Raw genomic sequence first — 18751 nt, 5'->3', positions numbered from 1 at the left:
GTTAACAATTTTAACATTTCTATCTCTTAGCTTCTTGTTTGAAAAGTCATGTGGTAACTGAAATTAGTAATTACAAAGAGTAATTTTTATCGGGCTAGTAACTCAGTAATTATATCTGACATGTTTATTTACCACAATATAATTACACATGTAAACACAATTGCAATCACAAGATTATATCAAAATTTTTATAATAAAGATTAGTAATTAAAAATTTATATTACACAAAAAATATTTTTTTTATAAAAGACATTGAATTAAATATTTAAAAAATATTACTCTATCTTTTAAGAATATATTAATTAATAAATACATATTCTTAACTAATATTATAAACAAATAATACCAACATAATACAATATAATACATAGTATATTTTATTGTATTATATAACTTTAAAAAATATAAATTATATTAGTATTCGTCGTTATATAATATCATATATTAACAATTCGAAAAATAAACCTACCAAAAAGTAGAATATAAGTTAGAGCTGAAAATAAAAAGGAACAAAGCCCTCTCTTCTAATTTTCAAGTGACTGAACACCCTCTTGATATTAAAGAATAAAAAATAATTACTAATTAATGAGTAAAAAAGCAAATAAAAAAACTTAAGATACACACAATTGTTTTAGATCGGTTGTTACCTCGGAGTAACAATAAATTAAAGAACAATTTTTACATCTAACAAACACAAAAAATATATATATTTGTATGTCATAACTATAATTTGTATAATTATATTTCATAACAAACATAAATATGTTTATACAAAAAGAAATTGTTGTATAATTTCGCTATATATACAAAAAAAAAAGCAGTTATATAATCTGCTTTGGTAAACATATATAAAAGATCAATTGTATAATCTGTATTTGTATAAAACGAGAAAGAAAGAAAGACAAAAGAAAACTGAGCAAGGCAAGATTGTATTTGTATAATCGTACTTGTATAGGACGAAAATATATGCATTTTTATTTGTATATATAATTTTCTCTCGCTTTATACAAACACAAATACAATGTATACATTTGTGTTTGTATAAAGTGAGCGAGCGAGATCTGGGAGAGGAGAACGAAAATATATGTATATATACAATTTTCTCTCGCTTTATACAAATATAAAAATATTTTATACATTTACGTTTTGATATAAAGTGAGAGAATCGAGTGACCGAACGAGATTTGGGAGAGGGGAACGAAAATATATGTATATATATATAATTTTCTCTCGCTTTATACAAATACAAACACATTTTATACATTTGGGTTGGTATAAAAAACGAGAGAGGCAAGAGAGAGAACGAGAGTAGCGAGCGAGATTCACCTGGAGAAAGGCGAAATAGCAACAGTTTGCTATGGAGTACAATTAAATTAAATTATATTTATAGCATTTCATCTGAATTAATAATTTGTTATTATACACAATTTTCCCTAAACTAAAACATACAATATAATAAAATTTAACTAGTAATCAAAACAAATACTCCTTCCGTTTGAAAAAGAATGACTTTCTTTCCTTTTACTCTATTTAAAAAACAATGACCTCTTTCTTTTTTTTGATAACAACTTTTCAGGTGACACGTTTAAGGCCACAAGATTAAAGAACAATTTTGTACGTTTAACATAACTTTATTTTAGAACTACATTCTTTATTTTTTAAAACTTCATGCTAAATCAAACTAAACTATTTTTTATGAAACCGAAAAAGTATGATATTTAAACTAACAATACTATAGAACACATAACAACCCTCCAAACAATGTGTTAGTGACTTATATAATAAAGACAAATTTGAGTAACCACCTCTCAAAAAGTTTACACAGTCTCTCTCTATCACTCCATTAACTGCATGCACAGTTGATGCAGACTGCAGAGCACTATCTCAAGGCAGAAAAGAGTGTACGCAGCACTGTGCAGGTGGCAGAAAAGCGTACGGAGGAGGAGAAAATCTGGCTATGGCTGTTTTCGCCATTTGAAGCTTAATGACAAAATAAAGCTTAAACAAACAAACAATAGAGACTGTAAACTGTTGAGTTATTTGAGAACAATGGAGAACAACAAGGAAGGTAGTTTGAAGAAGAGAATGACTGGGCGAAGCTATAAACAATGGCTAAAACGACGAGCACAACTAAGATTCAAACACTCTGGTGATTTTTTTTTTTTTGGAACAGCACTGCACTTATTTTTTTTAATAAATAAATATATGTATGAAACAGTAGATTTTATCACTTACTTAAAAGGTCTAATCAGTGGAATAGTATAATTTATCAATTAAATCTGTTTTTTTTACAACCCTGATCAGAAGATGCTGCTAAAAAGGAGGATCAGTCGACTGAAGAGCAAGAACACAAGGTGGAAGAAGTAAATGCACACAGGTATGTGCTGTAGAGGAGGAGTTAGATTTTTAGTTGTGAATTTTTGATCATTTTTTTAAAAATGATTTCTATATAAATTATTTATGCCTACTAATTTTTTTTGGTACATAAATATATAAATAGTTGTACAAATATTTTTTTTTGGTTTGGAGTATTTGGGGTTATGTGCAAAACAAAAAATTAATATTATTTGTACTTCTTGCTTTTGTTATGAAGCTGCAGAACAGTTGGTTATTAAGTAGCTAATTTGTTGTGGGAGATTTTGATTCTGCAGTTTATCGTTTTTTTTTTTTGTAATTCTCTAGTTTATCTCACACTATTATCCGAAAATAATCATGCATAATCAATCCTAAATGAGCTTAAATGAAGAAATGAGTATTCATCCGCGCTCGAAGCTAGGTTGGGCTGAGGAGTTTATTCGACTCTTGAGGCAAAAAATTACACTGTCTATATATTATAAAACAGTATTCGAACCCCTTGGACTTCTTAGCGAGTTTATTACTTCTAGTTTGAAACTCTTTCATCTAGCCGATACAACTTGTTTGTGATTGAGGTGCAATTGTTGTTGTTATGGAGTATTTCTCTGTTTGTCTTTTTTTTTCTCTCCATATTCATTGTTGTGTTGTCATTCTATTGTGTTCTTATTCTTTTTCAGGGTGGATGATCGAAGAGAGAAACAAATTTGTTCATCAAAGGAGAATGTCAGTAAATGTCTAAAATTGATCTTCAATTGTTTTCTCGTTTAATCAGTTTTAATGGATATAAAGGTTTTGTTTGGTGTGCTTACAGTTGCAATGTCAAAAAATCATGTTAATTTATTATGAAGTCTGCACAAGTGCTGGTATTTCCAAAAATGCAGAAGTGGCGATGTTTGACTGAACCTTTACTAGTAGCTTTAGGTTTTATATATAACCCAATTATGATAGAACCTATATCAATCAAATCTTTAAGGTGAACCAAGTCTTTTGATTTAAGTACCATAGATCAATTTTACATGATAGTCGATAGATAATGAAGGAGGTACTTCCTATTTATATTTTTTGATAGGTTAAGTATCTTCAACTATGGTAGGTTACAGAAGTGTTATCTTCGAACTTTACAGAATTTTTTTTAAATTAGTTTAGAAAGTCCAATGCAAGGGTGTTGCCTAGTGGTCGATGAAACTTGGAATACATATTATGGTAAATAAATGGACATATCTTTGCAGAGGCAAAGCCATTTGGTGATATCTTCCTATTTACCTAAGCTTGGTGTGCAAAGTTAACCATTATTTGTATTTGTGGAAGGATGCAAATATTCGGTTTAATAGTTGAGGAGTGTGCAATTGGCCTGAACTATTGTTATCACATTTTGTTTTTAAAGAAACCAGTAACCAACATACCTAGTAAACTATGATGAAGGAAATGTAAAAATGAGACAAGATAATGATACTTGGCTGCTCGTTTAAGCAGCTTTTTTTTCTGTTGTTAAATTAGTACAATAAGTAACCTGAACTAGACAGAAACTTTAAAATGTCAAAATGGTAGGTTAATTTGGTAGTTTGAAATTTTGGTGCAACTCCATTGTGTTTATGGACATACTTACATGCCTTATACTATGGAAGATATTCTTGCGGTCTTTTCGAGCTGGATAAAATAATTTCTAATCTCAAATGAGGTAATGGAATATATCAATTAATTTTGATCTCATGATTGCAGTCTTTACACTTTAAATCTTTTATTTCCCACACAGAAGTGGTTTAAGCATCCCTATTATTTGGTATTTTGTTGCAGTGCACACAACCGGGCTTCTGATAATGTTTTACGCTTGTTTGCAGTCTTTCGAATCCTTGTTTCAATTCTCCTTTCTAGACTACAAGTGAAATGTTTGATGCAGTTGTTTTTGTTGTTTCTTTGTTTGATTGCTTGCTTTTCCAAGAATATACTTCCCTTCAAGTTTTATGTTTTTCATATAGCAAATATTGGTAGTCTCTTTAAACATTTTGTAGTCTGAGAGTAGTTCTTAAAATCTTTTTAGCTTTACTTTAACTACTGAATGCTTTTTCATCTTCAGATATCTCCTTCTATTGTGTTATACTAACAGAGTTTTTCGTGCTCAAAGAGGTCTGATATACTAAGGTCTTTCAGACATAAGGAGAATACAACACCCCTGTTAAAAGAGAACACAAATATTCCTGTTAACAGGTTTTATGGAAGGCACCATGTGAAGTTGGAATGTAAATTTTAGGGTTCAAAGTGAAACTAATAAGGACCTGTACAACAGACCTTTTGAAAAGTTTTGTTGCTGCTGCTTTATTGGTCTTCTAATCTTTGGCCTAATCTTTACTTCTGGAAGTGATGCAAAATGTTTTTTTGGGAGGCTGATTGTCATGTTTTTTAATCTTGGTCAATATGAACTTACTGATAATTTGTCGTCTATATTTTATAGGATAAAAAGGTCACTGAGCCTTTTAAAGCAGAGCTTAAAGTTGACAGGACTCATGATGCGAATTGTGTGCGCTCCAAACAGGATGATAAGAGTGTAGGTGAATCTAAGGACTGTTCAATATGCAAGCAGAAAGGAAATCTATTGTGAGTTGATCAAACACCATTAGTTTCTTCATTGTAAATTAAGGATATGCCAGCCACCACCAAAAAGTTAAACTACTGACTCCCTATCAAATCTATAATCTGATCAGTGTCTTCTATACATATACACCAAAAGAGTAAAGATACAATACAATTCCATTTGACTTTATGAATGGGATTTGACCTATCTTCGAAACATCTGGCATTTCTCTCTCTCCATACTGACCACCATATACATGAGGGAATCAATCTCCACCATCTCTTTTGGCTCCTACTTCCCTCTCCTCTGATCCAGCAGCTATGATGTATGCTCAGGCATGGCCCAGCTATAGCCAATAATGTTGAGAAACAAATTCCACAACTGAGCAGTGTACTTGCAGTGCAAAAAAAGGTGCTTGTTTGTCTCCTCAGTCATCATACACAGAAAGCACCTAGAAACCAATTGTCTCTTCTTCTTCTTTAGCACTTCTTGGGCAAGGCAGGCCCTTTTGATAACCAACCAAGTGAACCACTTAACTTTGGTAGGAATGCTTCTTTTCCAGAAATAATTCCACTTGCATTGAGTATCTGTATTAGTCACCTGGAGACCTCTTGTTTAGGCACTCTTTACAGAAAATATCCCGTTACCATTGTGTTTCCAAAGAGGTATATCAACCTCTGTACTGCTAATAGAAACTTGCCCTATTTTTCCCAGTAACAGGGCTACCCTCTCTATCTCCCAATCATTTAAACGCCTCCTAAAAGATATATCCCACCCCTGTGTGGACCAACACTCTTGAATCGTCACCTCGGGTTTACACAAATACATATCAACTCGGATTGTCGCCTCCAATCATCTTGATTTCTCTTCGGTTTCAATTCGGCTTGGATAATTTTTGGTCCTTTAAATTTAAGTTGAATAAGAATATAAATGTTACTGGGATTGCTATTTGTTACAAAATACATATCAACTTCAATATAACATATAAAAAATTCCAATACTCTTTTTAAGAAAAAAAATGAACTGAGTAACATTTACTTTTAAAACAAACCTACTTTCTAAAGTTTTTTTGACTTTTTGAAGGTGAATCATGCCTTAACTATCAAGGTTACATCATTTGAAAGTATTGCTTCTTGTTGATGTTATTCGGTTGAACATACATTTAGAAAAGCCAACTAAAATTAGGTGACTGAAGAAAAGAAGGATTAGAAAAAGCTGATAGTGTGAAATTAATTATAATCATTCATCTTTGTCTCATTTAAGACAACCGGAGAATATATTGAGAAGAGTTCGACTCCCCCATTCTTCAGTTTGTTGGTTCGAATTAGTTGAATTATTTCTTGATTTCATCTGTTAATTCCTTCAATTCACAGTCATAAGGGGCAAATTCACTATTGTATAGCATAGAGCACAAGTAAAACAATCGGTAGCGTGAAGTACTTTTGGTACCTTCTTGGTATTTGCTTGAATAAAATTACCATTACCTTATAAGAAAAGGTAATGCGAAGTTGTACATTTTCATTTGGAATATATCTCTACTACTTTAATTGTTGTACTTTCCAAATGGTAAAACTATACCACTCTATTTCTTCAACAACAATAAGAAAAATAACAGAAAAGAAGAGTAAATTATGTGAAACATTCAACAGTTGACTTAAATTGGTAAATCCATATAGGCATGTAAAAGTCTTGATACCTGCTAAGGCTCAAATACTAATGTTTTATGCAAGTAAAATTTGAACCTAATGATTAAGTTCTCTAAAAGAAAAATGAACTTACTGAATCGGAATGATTATAGGCTCATACAGGAACCTATATATGAAAACAAATATGGTTTAGTTAGGCTTGTCTCCACTCTCCATTGGCGTGGTTGGTTTTAAATTTTCTTGACACCCCTCGTCCCCCCAACCTTCACTCAGTAGAAAGAAAGAGAAAATCCACACAACATAGAGATATCAAAAGTTAAACAGAGGAAATATCGTGTAACTCAATATCTTTATAAAGTCATCTCGTAGTTTCTTATTTAATATTTTGAAAATGTAGTTGAAGTAGTCAATGTTTCCAGGGTCTTGGTCTAACGGGAACGGTATTACAAAGCAAGATGCATTAAGAGCATGTCACTAGTATGAATTCTGCCTTCTGAACCAAGTTTGGTGGTTCAGTGGAGAAGGTAGGGGAGTAGATCCATTACCCCACCATTTTTCGAAGCTGAGAGCAACAGATGTCTTGGCTATAAATGAAAAATGAGAATAATCAGAAACACATTAAGACCATTTTATTTTAGCTGCCTTGGTTTTGGAAGACTTGGAATGTTTGCTGAAAGAGATTATATGTAATTCTGGCACTATTAGTCATTATGATTGTGAAAGAACTTGAGCATCCAATCCAAACCATAAAGTACTTGAGCATCCACACTTTATACAATGACTTGTTGGCAACAATGTTCAATTATTTTGTGTTTGGTTCTTTGAAATTGGATGTCCCTTAATGAATTGGATCTCCCGGCGTGAACCTTATAATGCTGAAGGATTCTTATAGTGAAGAAGGTACAACTGCTTGGGAAAGTGCTGTCTGTTTCCGGAAGGACAACTGAAGTTATGTTTAAGGAATTGGAGAGATAACTTGTCTCTTAAGCAATAGGTAAACAAGTATAAATATAATAACATTAGATGCTAACTAAGGAAAGAAATAAAGAGAAAATCTTGAAGATATGCTATCTATCTATATCTTTGTACAATATCAAGAAATAGATTTCTATACATTCCGTAACACTCCTCAAGCTGGAGCATGTATATTGATCATGCCTAGCTTGTTACAAAGGTAATCAGCTCGAGCTCCATGCAATGCCTTCGTGAACAAATCAGCTACTTGTTCTCCCGTCTTCACGTTACCCATAGATATCAAGTTTTCCTGAATCTTCTTACAAATAAAATGACAATCAACCTCAATATGTTTCGTTCTTTCATAATATACTGGATTTGAAGCAATATGAAGGCAACCAAATTATTTCACCAAAGTTGTGATGAAGTAGAATGCTTCACCGATTTCAGTTAAAAGATGATGTATTACATGATTTCACATGTAGAATGTGCCATTGCTCTATACTTGGATTGTTAGCTCTTTATTTGTTTATCTCCCCCTTTTTTCTTTTCTTCGATTTTAGATGGTAAAAAAGAGAAAGGAATTTCCGATCTTGAACCTAGCTCTGCCCAGCTTGGATGAACAAAATGTGCAATGCATGGAATGAGATCACTACCATACCTTTTTCAATTTATCTACTGAACATAGGCTTCGAGTGTGTACTATCAAGATACAGTGTTTTGTTTCTTACTTCTCCATGACACCAAATTTCCACCAACAAAAACACAGTAACCAATAGTAGATCTTCGATCAATCTTGGATCCAGCCCAATCTGCATCTGTGAAACACTCAATGTGAGAGTGTCCATGATTGCTATACAACATGCCAAGTTCAGGGGCACCTTTTAAATAACATAAGATCTGTTCTAAAGTTGCCCAATGTCTGATTGGGGGTGTGGACATGAACTGACTAATCACACTTACTGCAAAGGCGATATCTGGATGAGTCACAATGAGATAATTCAATTTCCCAACCAACATTCTCTACCGCGCTGGATCTTCAAATGGATGGTCATCATCTTTCATAAGATGCACTTTAGGAACCGTTGGATTTACAAGGTTTGGCAGCCAACTTTCCGGTTTCTGTTGTTAGTCTGAGATAGAAAAATTCTCTTCTTGTTTCTAGGTACTTCTATGTCCAAGAAGTATTTAAGTTGTCCCAAGTCTTTTCTATGAAACTTAGTAGGTAAGAAAGACTTGAGAGAAGAGATACTTACAAAGTCACTTTGTGTAATGACAATACTTCGACATATACAACAAGGTGAATAGTTCCAACATCAGATTGCTTGTAAAAGACAGAATGATCACATTCGCCCTTTTTAAGTCCAAACTCCTAAACTATCTCACTAAATTTTCCAAATCAAGCTCGACGACTCTGTTTCAAGCCATACAAGGACTTCTTCGAATGACAAACCTTTCCACCCCAATGTTTTGGGAAGTGAGAAGTGCAAAAAAGCGAAGAGGGCTCTAGCTAACTCGTGGGTGCTTTTTGTGCAAGGAATTTGAGAGAATAACTTGTATCTTGTTCAATAGGTAAATATGTATACATACAAAGCTAACTAAGGAAAGAAATAAAGAGGAAATCCTAAAGATATGCTATCTAGCTATCTTTGTACAATATCAAGCAATAGATCTATATGCATTTTGTAACAAACCTGATATAATAGCCTCTAGCTACTTCTTGGTTTTGTACCTTAGAGAATCACATCTCCTTTTTTTTTCTTTTTATGAATTCTGCCTTCTGAACCAAGTCCGGTGGTTATGTGGAGAAAGGTAGGAGAGTGGATCCATTACCACACCATTTTTCGAAGCTAAGAACAACAGATGTGTTGGCTCTAAATGAAAAAGGAGAATAGACAAAAACACTTTAAGACCATTTTGTTTTAGCTGCCTTGGTTTTGAAAGACTTGTAATTTTTGCTGAAGGAGATTTTAAGTAATTCTGGCACTGTTTGTCATTATGATTGTGAAAGAACTTGAGCATCCAATCCAAACCTTAAAGAACTTGAGCATCCACACTTCTAACAATGACTTTTCAGCGACAATGTTCAATTATTGTCTTTGGTTCTTTGAAATTGGATGTCTCTTAATGAATTGAATCTCTCGGCATGAACCTTGTAATGCTAAAGGATTCCTACAATGAAGAAGGTACAACTGCTTGGGAAAGTTCTGTCTGTTTCTGGAAGGATGAAAGAAGTTAAAACTAATATAATAGCCTCCAACTACTACTTGGCTTTGTACCTTAGAGAATCACATCTCCTTTTTTTCCCTTTTAAGATGCTGTGCTGGAAGAGGATGCAAAAGGAACTTCCATCTTTCTTGTCTTGTTCCCCCTGTGAGCTATTTTCCACCTGGAGCATGGCACTGTTATTGGTGTGTCAGAAGGAAGATGAAGTTAGGTGTTCATGCTATTTCTGAAGGAATAGAGTCCCTTTTGGATGTCAGGAAGCTTAGTTTGGCTAATGAAGGTACGGCTATCTACAATTTTTCTTATATCTTGTTTTGATTATGTTCTACAGTGTGATATCTGCTGGTCTATTTGTACTTTTAATATGGAACCAGTGGTGCAAAAGCGGGAGTATTTAGTGAAGTACAAAGGTCTTGCTCATGTTCATAACCTCTGGATTACAGAGGAGCAGCTGCGTCTTGAGGCTCCAGCAGCCCTTGCAAGATTTAAGAAATATAACAAGGTACCATGATTATCATAATCTTTTTGTTCTTGCCGTCTTTCTTTAGCAAGTCGCCTTTGAAAGCTCTATGATAATTTCTCCAGAGTGTAAGTTGGAAAACTGAGTGGAGTGTTCCTCATCGTTTGCTAGACAAGAGGAAGTTAGCAGTTATAGATCACAACAACACTGATGTGCATGGAAATGATGAGAATGATGCAGATTGCCATTATGAGTGGCTTGTGAAATGGACAGGTCTTGACTACAGTCATGCCACATGGGAATTGGAGAATGCTTCATTTCTAATGTCGCTTGAGGCAGTCAAACTCATGACTGATTATGAAATCCGTCATCAGCAGGCTAAGAAAGAAGTGCATCCTTTGACGGAAGATGAGGTAGTTCTTTCTTTTTTATCAAGTAAAAGTATTTTCAAGCATATACATGGCATAAATAGTCGTATACAAAGGGGTGTACCAAAAGGTAGATAACTACAAAACAATATGATTCTTTACAAACTAAACCCAATCATCTATATGAAGCTAAGCTTGAGACTCAGGAGGATCCTTTCTCTTCAATGGTTCAACCCGCCTTGGGGTACACCATATTCATGGGGTACTAGGAGTAGTATGACAAACATTCTTTTGACCGAAACCTGTCAAGAACTTTTTTAAAAAAAAAGAATCGACTGTTTCAGTTTCAAACATGAGACTGTTGATTTCACATCTTTTTTGTTTTTACTAACAAAATATAATTACTCAGTTTCAATGGATAGAACAAAAATTCACCCATTTTGTCTTTTCTCCTTGGTCTATTTCACAAAAAAATCTTCTGCCATCACCTGCTGACAGAAGGCTTTTGAAAATTTAACTTTATGCTCTACTGAAATGGCTTTTGATGCTGTTATTATTTTGATGTTTCTTTAGTTAATATGCAACTAACATTTACATGTTTGCCTTATCAATATACACATCTTTGGATGAAGTTCTGCAGTTGGTCAAAACAATCAATTATTGTTCTCCAGTTTTATGTTTGAATTTAAATGTGTTCACCTTCACCTTTAAAAAGACTTGGACACTTCTCAGTTCATTTACATAGAATTATGAGCAAACCAGGACTTGACTTCCAGATAAAGAAATTTATGCAATCTTGCCAGTTTGCATGCTAATCTTAGTCTCACTTGTTGCATGTACTGCTATGGAACTCGTCAAGTATTGAGCTGATGCTAGCTGTTGCTCTAGGGCCTAAAGTTTTGTTGCTATAACAATTCTAGAAATACCATGGAATCACTTACATTTGATAGAGGATACACCTATTCACCGGAAGAGTTCTGCATGCCCTCAAAATTGTAAAAAAAGTTGCATTGACCTTGATCCATTCTGCTTGATTCTTTAGTAATTAAACTGAACCTAGTGTGCGTGTGGGAGAGAGAAACTAGTGTACATGTCCTCATTACTCTAGAAATTGCATCGACCTTGATCTTTTCAGAGCTGGCCATAAAAATTGTGAAATTTGAAAAAGGTAGTTTTTTTTTCAAAATAAACAATAATATTTGGAAATCGGAGTTGTGTTAAGCTATAAAGTATAAATACAAATTGGAGTTTTTTTTTTTTTTTTTGTGAGTGATTTGGAGTGAAAAAAGTGAACAACTTTAGTGTTTTGAATTTTGGAATTTTATGGCCAAACATGATTGCTGAAATTTAACCCCGGAAAAAAGTAAAAAATATTCACGGCCAAAAAATATATTTTGAGAAAGTGACTTTTACATAAAACTTTCCTGCTCACTAGCTCTGTAGACTCGCTTGGCCCTTGGCACTTTAATGAGTGTGTAACTTAAACCTCAGATCACTCGTGGAGTTTATTGTGGAGGGTCAATCTTCCTGCCTTCAGCTTCTCAGAAATGCAGTTGAAGTTTACACTCAGTTTGGGATCAATCTAGTATCTAATATTTTGTTCTTATTTAAAAGTATTTTCAAATTTTTGTTGTCAAAAGTATTTTGCTTCTGAAGTTTCTTCCTTATTAAGGTATAACTAATGAAGGGGGAAAATGTTAACTGTCCTATGTGTTTTTATTGTGTTTGTAATTCTGTAGCCTAAATGAGGTCATTTTTTCCCAATATTCCTGCAGAAAAGGAAAGCCAACTTTACAGAACTACCGACACCTTTATTTGGAAGTGCACCTCAAGTCTATAACAATCATCTTTCTATTATCAACAATCTTCGTAAATATTGGCAAAAGGGTCAGAGTGCTGTCATCATTGATGACCAGGTGGGTGGATGCCTTCTCAATTCTCCTTCTAATGCACACGTCCTCTTTGCAACTACAACTATGCAGCCAAATTCTATCTAAAGTTCCAATGAACACAATAACAGGCTTGTGGCCCCTGCTGTCTTAATTTCGTTCCTTTGCACTATAGAGGTTTCAGTCTTTGGAATTTCGCTGAACCTCCATTTCTTTTCAAGTCATTCATACATTCTGATACATTAAGTTTCAAGCTTGCTGTTGATTCTCCAATTTCTCTTTTGTTGTAATCTGATCCTCCAAGATTTTTACCTATTAAAAAATGCCTGCTGCTCCTTCTTTTGAGTCTAAAATATTAACTGGAGCTGAACTGTTCAGTGTCTATAATTCACAGGAACGGATTTTAAAGGTGGTCTTATTTCTATTGTCCTTGCCCAAGGATGTTGGTCTTCCATTTCTCATAATCACAACTTCTGCTGCTCTTCTTCTGTGGGAAGCTGAGTTCTCACATTGGGGTTATGCTAACATTGTTGTGTACAAAGGTAATAGAGATCTACGGGCCATTATTAGGACACTCGAGTTTTACAACAAGCAAGGTGCCCTTATGTTTCAGGTTCTCCTGTCATGTTATGATGCTATTGTTGAGGTAAACTTTTTCTTTTTTTTTCGTTTTCATTTGTTTGCCATATGACTTACAATGAGAGATGAAGTATTCATGTCTTATTTCTCAAGATGGATGTCTTCGGAAGTTGTGCTCCACCTTAACTGATTACCACACATTGTATTCAGTCACATTGCAATATGGTATTATAGTTTTTCTGATCTATATATAGCACTCATCCTTTTGTAGGATCTTGAAATGCCCAATCCTGTAGCTGGGAAGCAGATACAGGGTGATAACTTTTCTGACCTATATATAGCACTATCCTTATTGTTAGATTGACCCCCATTAGTTGATCGAATGAGTTGTTGTCTCCTTGTATAGATTTAGGCAGTCCTCATCTGAGCTAACTTTTGGGTTGAGTTGGGTTCTTGATTCATCTTTTTACATGGTATCAGAGTTAGACCCATTTTTATCTTTCGTTTACTGAATGTTGGGTTCCCGTGTTATATTGTCCATCCTCCCGATGTCTAGCGCTTGGCGTGCCTGGGATGTCAGATTGTCTCGCATTGGTTGATGGAGCGAGTTGTGGTCTCCTTGTATGTTTTTGGACAATCCTGACCTCACGGGCTAGTTTTGGGGTTGTGATAAGGTCCAGTTTCTTAACTTATATGTAGAATCTTGAAATGCTTAAACCCATTAGTCGGTTGTGCAGATACGGTGTCATATTTTTCTGATCTATATTTAACATTTATCCTCATGCAGGATCTTGAAATGCTTAGACCAATAGGCTGGGGAGCAGTAATTATAGATCAGTGTCAAGGTTCTTCCATGTCAATGCATCACTCACGAATTAAAGTGCTCATTGCTGATATGAGATTGCTTATTTTTCGTCAACTAGAGGTTTGCATTCTTCTATTCTGAATAGATTCCCAAGTATCTACAGAAACTTACGTCTCTAAGATGTATCAGGATAGACGTGACAGAAGGTTCAATCGTTGCAACATTCTCTCTTTTCTTGATCCGAATGACAAGGCCAACAATAAGCTGTTAGACACTGATTCCGACATAGATCTAACTGAATTCAAGGAAAGGCTTAAACACTTTGTTGCATATGAGTGCAAGTCCTCCGCTTCCAAGTTCATTGAATACTGGGTTCCTGTCAAACTCTCCAATGAACAAATTGAGCAATATTGTGCTTGCCTCTTTTCAAATTCAGCATGGCTTTGCTCAAGTCTGAAGAATGACTCACCAAGCTGCCTCTGTGATATTCTTGTATCTACCAGGAAGGTTCGGTCTGGTTTGATTTTTTTAGCTTCCAGTAATTCAGTCTTAAATAGTAATACATTTAGTTTTTGTGTTTGACATATCACCATATCTCTGACGGGGACTTTCACTTTGTTTTCAGTGTTGTGATCACCCTTACCTCGAAAATCAATCTCTGCGAGATGTAGTTATGGATGGCATTCCTGTAGATCAGCACTTTGATGCTGAAATTAAACTAAGTGGAAAATTAGAACTCCTCAATAAAATTCTTCAGGAGATCAAACAGCAAGGACAAAGAGTCCTCGTTCTTTTCCGGGTATCTGCTTTTACTTAATTCTTTCTTTCATTCTAGTTCTTTTCCGATTTCCATATGTGACTTTGATATCCCCAAGTGACTGGATGCGACCATATAAATGATGATTAGTGCCCCTTGGAGGTCTCTTCTATGTTCTTTCTTATTTTTATTTGTGGAGATGTATATAGTCATCAGGAAATGGTCTTTGGAAAAGATTGAATTTATTGTTATTTGTTGAATTTGTTCTAATGCAGATGTGATCTTGTTTTATTTGTCTCCTAATACTTTGCATAAGGGCTAGTGCCAATGTTTGTAGTTTAACTGATTCTATGTTGATTATGTTACAGTCTCTTGGTGGCTCTGGTGTTATTTCCATTGGGGATATCTTGGATGATTTTATTTATCGGAAGTTTGGTGGGGATTCTTATACGAGCATTAGTGGGAATGTTACTCGTAAAATGAAGGAAGCTACCTTGAACAAGTTCAACAATAAGGGAAGTGGGAAATTTGCTGTTTTGATGGAAACTCGTGCTTGTGTTCCCAGTGTCAAGCTTTTGGGAATAGATATAATTATTTTGTTTAACAGTGACTGGGACCCAAATAATGATTTAAGATCCCTGCAGAAGATTACAGTTTATTCACAGTCGGAGCATATAAAGGTATTACGTCTATATTCATGTTTTACTGTTGAAGAGAAAGCACTAATTCTTGCAAAGCAAGGCCTGACAATTGACAGTAATATAGAGAATATGAAACAAGCAGCTTGCCATGAGCTGCTAACTTGGGGTGCCTCTTATCTTTTCAGTATGCTTGATTGTTTCCATGTACAATCTTCAGTCTCAAAGATCTCATCTGAAGTTGCTGCTTTAGATGAGGTCTTTGCTGAATGTTTAGGCTTAATGTCTAGTAACTGTGAGAACAGTGTTAATAACAGCGGTTCAAAGATATTGAAAATACAGCAGAATGGAGGGACTTATCCAAGTAAAATATCTCTACTTGGTGAACTGAAAATGCAACAAATGGATGATTCTTCTTTTGTGAGAAGATTGCTGGAGAATGAATCTCCCCATGTTTTCTGGACAAATCTGCTGCATGGAAGGGTTCCTATGTGGAAACACTCGCCTAGTCCATCACGAGGGAATAGAAGGAAAGTTAGACTCCAGGGTGATGTGAATCAGCCATCTAAAGGGGAACAAGTTTCTAAAAAAGAGGGCAATAAAGTTCATCTTACTCCAGAGCCCAAGTTAAGGAAGAAAAGGAAATTGCATGTCCAGGGAAAACTTGGTATGTAGTGCCTAATTTATGTCTTTGTTTCCAGTAATTTTCTTTTATCATCAGGCACTGACATATTTGGTTTTTGATGCCAATTCCATTTTCTAGGAACATCTCATCTTTCTGCCGGTGATAAGCATAAATGCAGGCGTCTTGCAACTAATCGTAGTCCTCAGTGTGATAAACCACATCAGAGCCATGAGAATTGTATTAATTCCTCCAGGCACCAGATTTTAGATTCCATGAATCGGTCAATAGACTCTTCTATTCAGCAGTCTATAGGAAATTTGCCACTGCAACGACATGCGCGTATTGGAGCAGTGAATGGTACAAGTATGAAAAGCAGAAACAACCACGAAGATGATGCCTCTCCAAACACACCTAACCGGCCTCAATCCCCTTACCTACACCCACTTCATATGGAGATGGAGAGGATACAAAAGGAGAGAGAACAAATTACGAAATTGCATGAAGATGTGGTTTGTCCTTCCGACCTCTGTCCTTTTCTTGTTAATTTGTGTCTTTTCAGTTGTTGTATATTTTTAAATTTAATTATGACGATGCTTAACATTGCAAAGATTACTAAAGGGTTCATTTATAATTTGTATGCAGAAATTGCTCCTGCAATCTGAATTTGAGAAAGAACTAGATTCAATTATGAAGAAGTATGATTTGCTGCTTCAGATTGCTGAAATGGAATTATCTCAAAAGCATGAAGATCTCGATACGGTCTACAAAAAAGTGCATGTGCATAAGTTACTAGCTGAAGCCATGACACAAATACAAGATACTGCTGATTCAGTTGGGCCACTGGAGATGACTGCAGGTATGCATTCCTAATGATTCATCTCTTGATTATAACTATGGTATCTGCAGTCGCATATGCTTTTAAAGAGAGCACTTTATTAAATCTGTTAGTGGAGCCAATCATTTTAAAACTTCTATTGTTAGCAGTTGACAAAATGTTCCAAATATAAAGCTATAGTCTCATATTTCTCCTTTTTTTCTGTTCTGATTCTGTCTATCCACAGAGCCTGAACTTGTCTGGTCTTTTGATATTTGGGATATTAATGTGAAATATAGTTAGGATAAATAACATCTCAAGCTCTCTAACTTTCGAATTCTATTAACTTTAAACTTTTCCCGTCTCTCGGATACTTTGTCTAGTTTTATAATTGATACCTATAGTGTGTACTTTTCTCCAGATGTTGTTGGGAGTACTATTACTGGATCTGAAGAATCACTACCAAACAGACCAAGTAGTGTCCCAGCAGTTACTGCATCCAACGCAGAACCTGTCAACTCCGAGCAACGAGCTGCTGATCCTCAAATATACTCTGAGAATTTTCTAATGGCTGCCATTCCATCTTTGAATGCTGAATTGCCCAGAGTTGAAGAGTTAGCTGTAGTTAGACGGACAAGTGCAAGGGCCACCTTGCAAACAACATCCTCTGCTGATCTACCAACAAGTGGTTCACGTCCGACCCCAACACCAAACTATCAGTCCGTCATCCTTACACCAAATCAACTCCCAATCCAAACTTCGAGGTATGCAGCGAGGCCTGGAGCAGGCTGTGAACAACGGAGACCAGCTCCACATCTGCTACATTTTAGACCGCTCCCAACAATGAATTCTTTGAATTCCAGCCTGTTGTAGCGCTTACACCACACTTTTAGTCACCTGGTGGAAATACCAACAACATAGTCCACAATGAAGGTGATGAAACTTCTCATTCGATGACCAAACAGGATCGGTTTTCCAATGAATGGTGTACTGCCAGCAGGAATTTGCTTCAATATTCAGGGCATCATATATTAGGTCTGGCTCGGGTTGATAGCTGGCTTTCTCATCTTTGGTGCGATCTTCATTTGGTGTCTTTCTCTCTGTCCCCGCTGACACTGTCTAAGATCTCTGTAATTGTGAATTACAATACCAGTCTTAGCTTGGCACAGGAAGCTAAATTTGGTCACTTTTCTCTATGTGAAGTGCTAGTGTCTCTAAAATGGTGAGTTATAGATCAGGCTTATCAAATTTCTAGGAATTCTAGGCACAAAATATAGTACTAGTATACAAGTAATGACTCCTTTCACCCATTTATTTTGAAAATTTTGGCTTCATATTGAATATTTGATCTAACAGGGAATGAAATTGCCTATTATTTTTTTACAATTTTTTTGAAGATATGCTGTCTGGAAAAAACAGTAGCTTTGTTCAACGTCTTATGAGTGCCAGCTTCATGGTCTTGTATGCAACTGACTATACCACGACCATTGTTAGGACCGTAAATAAGCAGGTGTAAACGCGGAAGCTAGCAAAGCAAACCTCGAAAGACCACGAGTAAGAAGACAACGAGAAATATACCAAAAGACACAAAGATTTAACGTGGTTCGGTCAATCGACCTACGTCCACAAAGGAGATGAGCAATCCACTATAAATATGAGAGTACAAAATACAGAGGGAAACAACCTCAACCAAATCACTCGGAATACATGGGAGGTTCACACAAGTGATAACGTATCAAGCTTGTGACCCACAAATTCTCCCTCTAACCACAACTCTCAAATCCCTTAAGACTACATTGTGAATGCTGATTAAGGTAGAAGGAACAAGCCTCTATTTATAGAGTCCTAAACCTTTTCCTACAAGAAAATGATTAATCAATCCAAAACCTTTTCCTAAAAGGAAAACCTATTTATGGTAAGAAATTTAGGGCAAATAAAACCCAACAACCATTTGAGCACGAAAAAAAACTAATTCATTCTCGATGTTTACAGCCAGTTGAAAGTATCTTAATTTGATATGTGAATGAAACCTGACATGTGTTACAGGTTTCAGATATCTAACCAAG

At 35.2% G+C, this 18751-nt stretch overlaps 1 protein-coding gene across 1 annotated transcript; it reads left to right on the top strand.

Moving 5' to 3' along the window:
- The first annotated feature begins 1828 nt into the window (after positions 1–1828).
- LOC107032524 (protein CHROMATIN REMODELING 4-like) lies at positions 1829–18041 on the top strand. The gene is made up of 16 exons (XM_015234127.2): positions 1829–2149; positions 2305–2377; positions 3033–3078; positions 4805–4947; positions 9840–10030; positions 10125–10252; positions 10336–10623; positions 12354–12494; positions 12862–13113; positions 13834–13971; positions 14041–14358; positions 14477–14650; positions 14977–15913; positions 16010–16380; positions 16514–16727; positions 17107–18041. Exons 1-16 carry the CDS (start codon positions 2050–2052, stop codon positions 17556–17558), a joined length of 3966 nt encoding a protein of 1321 aa, XP_015089613.1. The 5' UTR covers positions 1829–2049; the 3' UTR covers positions 17559–18041.
- The last annotated feature ends 710 nt before the right edge of the window (positions 18042–18751 follow it).

The sequence above is a fragment of the Solanum pennellii genome, chromosome 10 (genome assembly GCF_001406875.1).
Source record: "Solanum pennellii chromosome 10, SPENNV200".
NCBI classification, from domain to species: Eukaryota; Viridiplantae; Streptophyta; class Magnoliopsida; order Solanales; family Solanaceae; genus Solanum; species Solanum pennellii.
The sequence above is the reverse complement of the archived record's forward strand: the minus strand, read 5'-3'. Positions and strand labels throughout refer to the sequence as shown.

Excerpts from the sequence above, each read along its gene's own strand:
- LOC107032524 (XM_015234127.2), top strand. The coding sequence starts at position 2,050 with ATGGAGAACAACAAGGAAGGTAGTTTGAAGAAGAGAATGACTGGGCGA. Across the intron at positions 14,359-14,476 it reads TTCTTGTATCTACCAGGAAG|TGTTGTGATCACCCTTACCT; the intron begins GTTCGGTCTGGT and ends CTTTGTTTTCAG. Across the intron at positions 14,651-14,976 it reads GAGTCCTCGTTCTTTTCCGG|TCTCTTGGTGGCTCTGGTGT; the intron begins GTATCTGCTTTT and ends ATTATGTTACAG.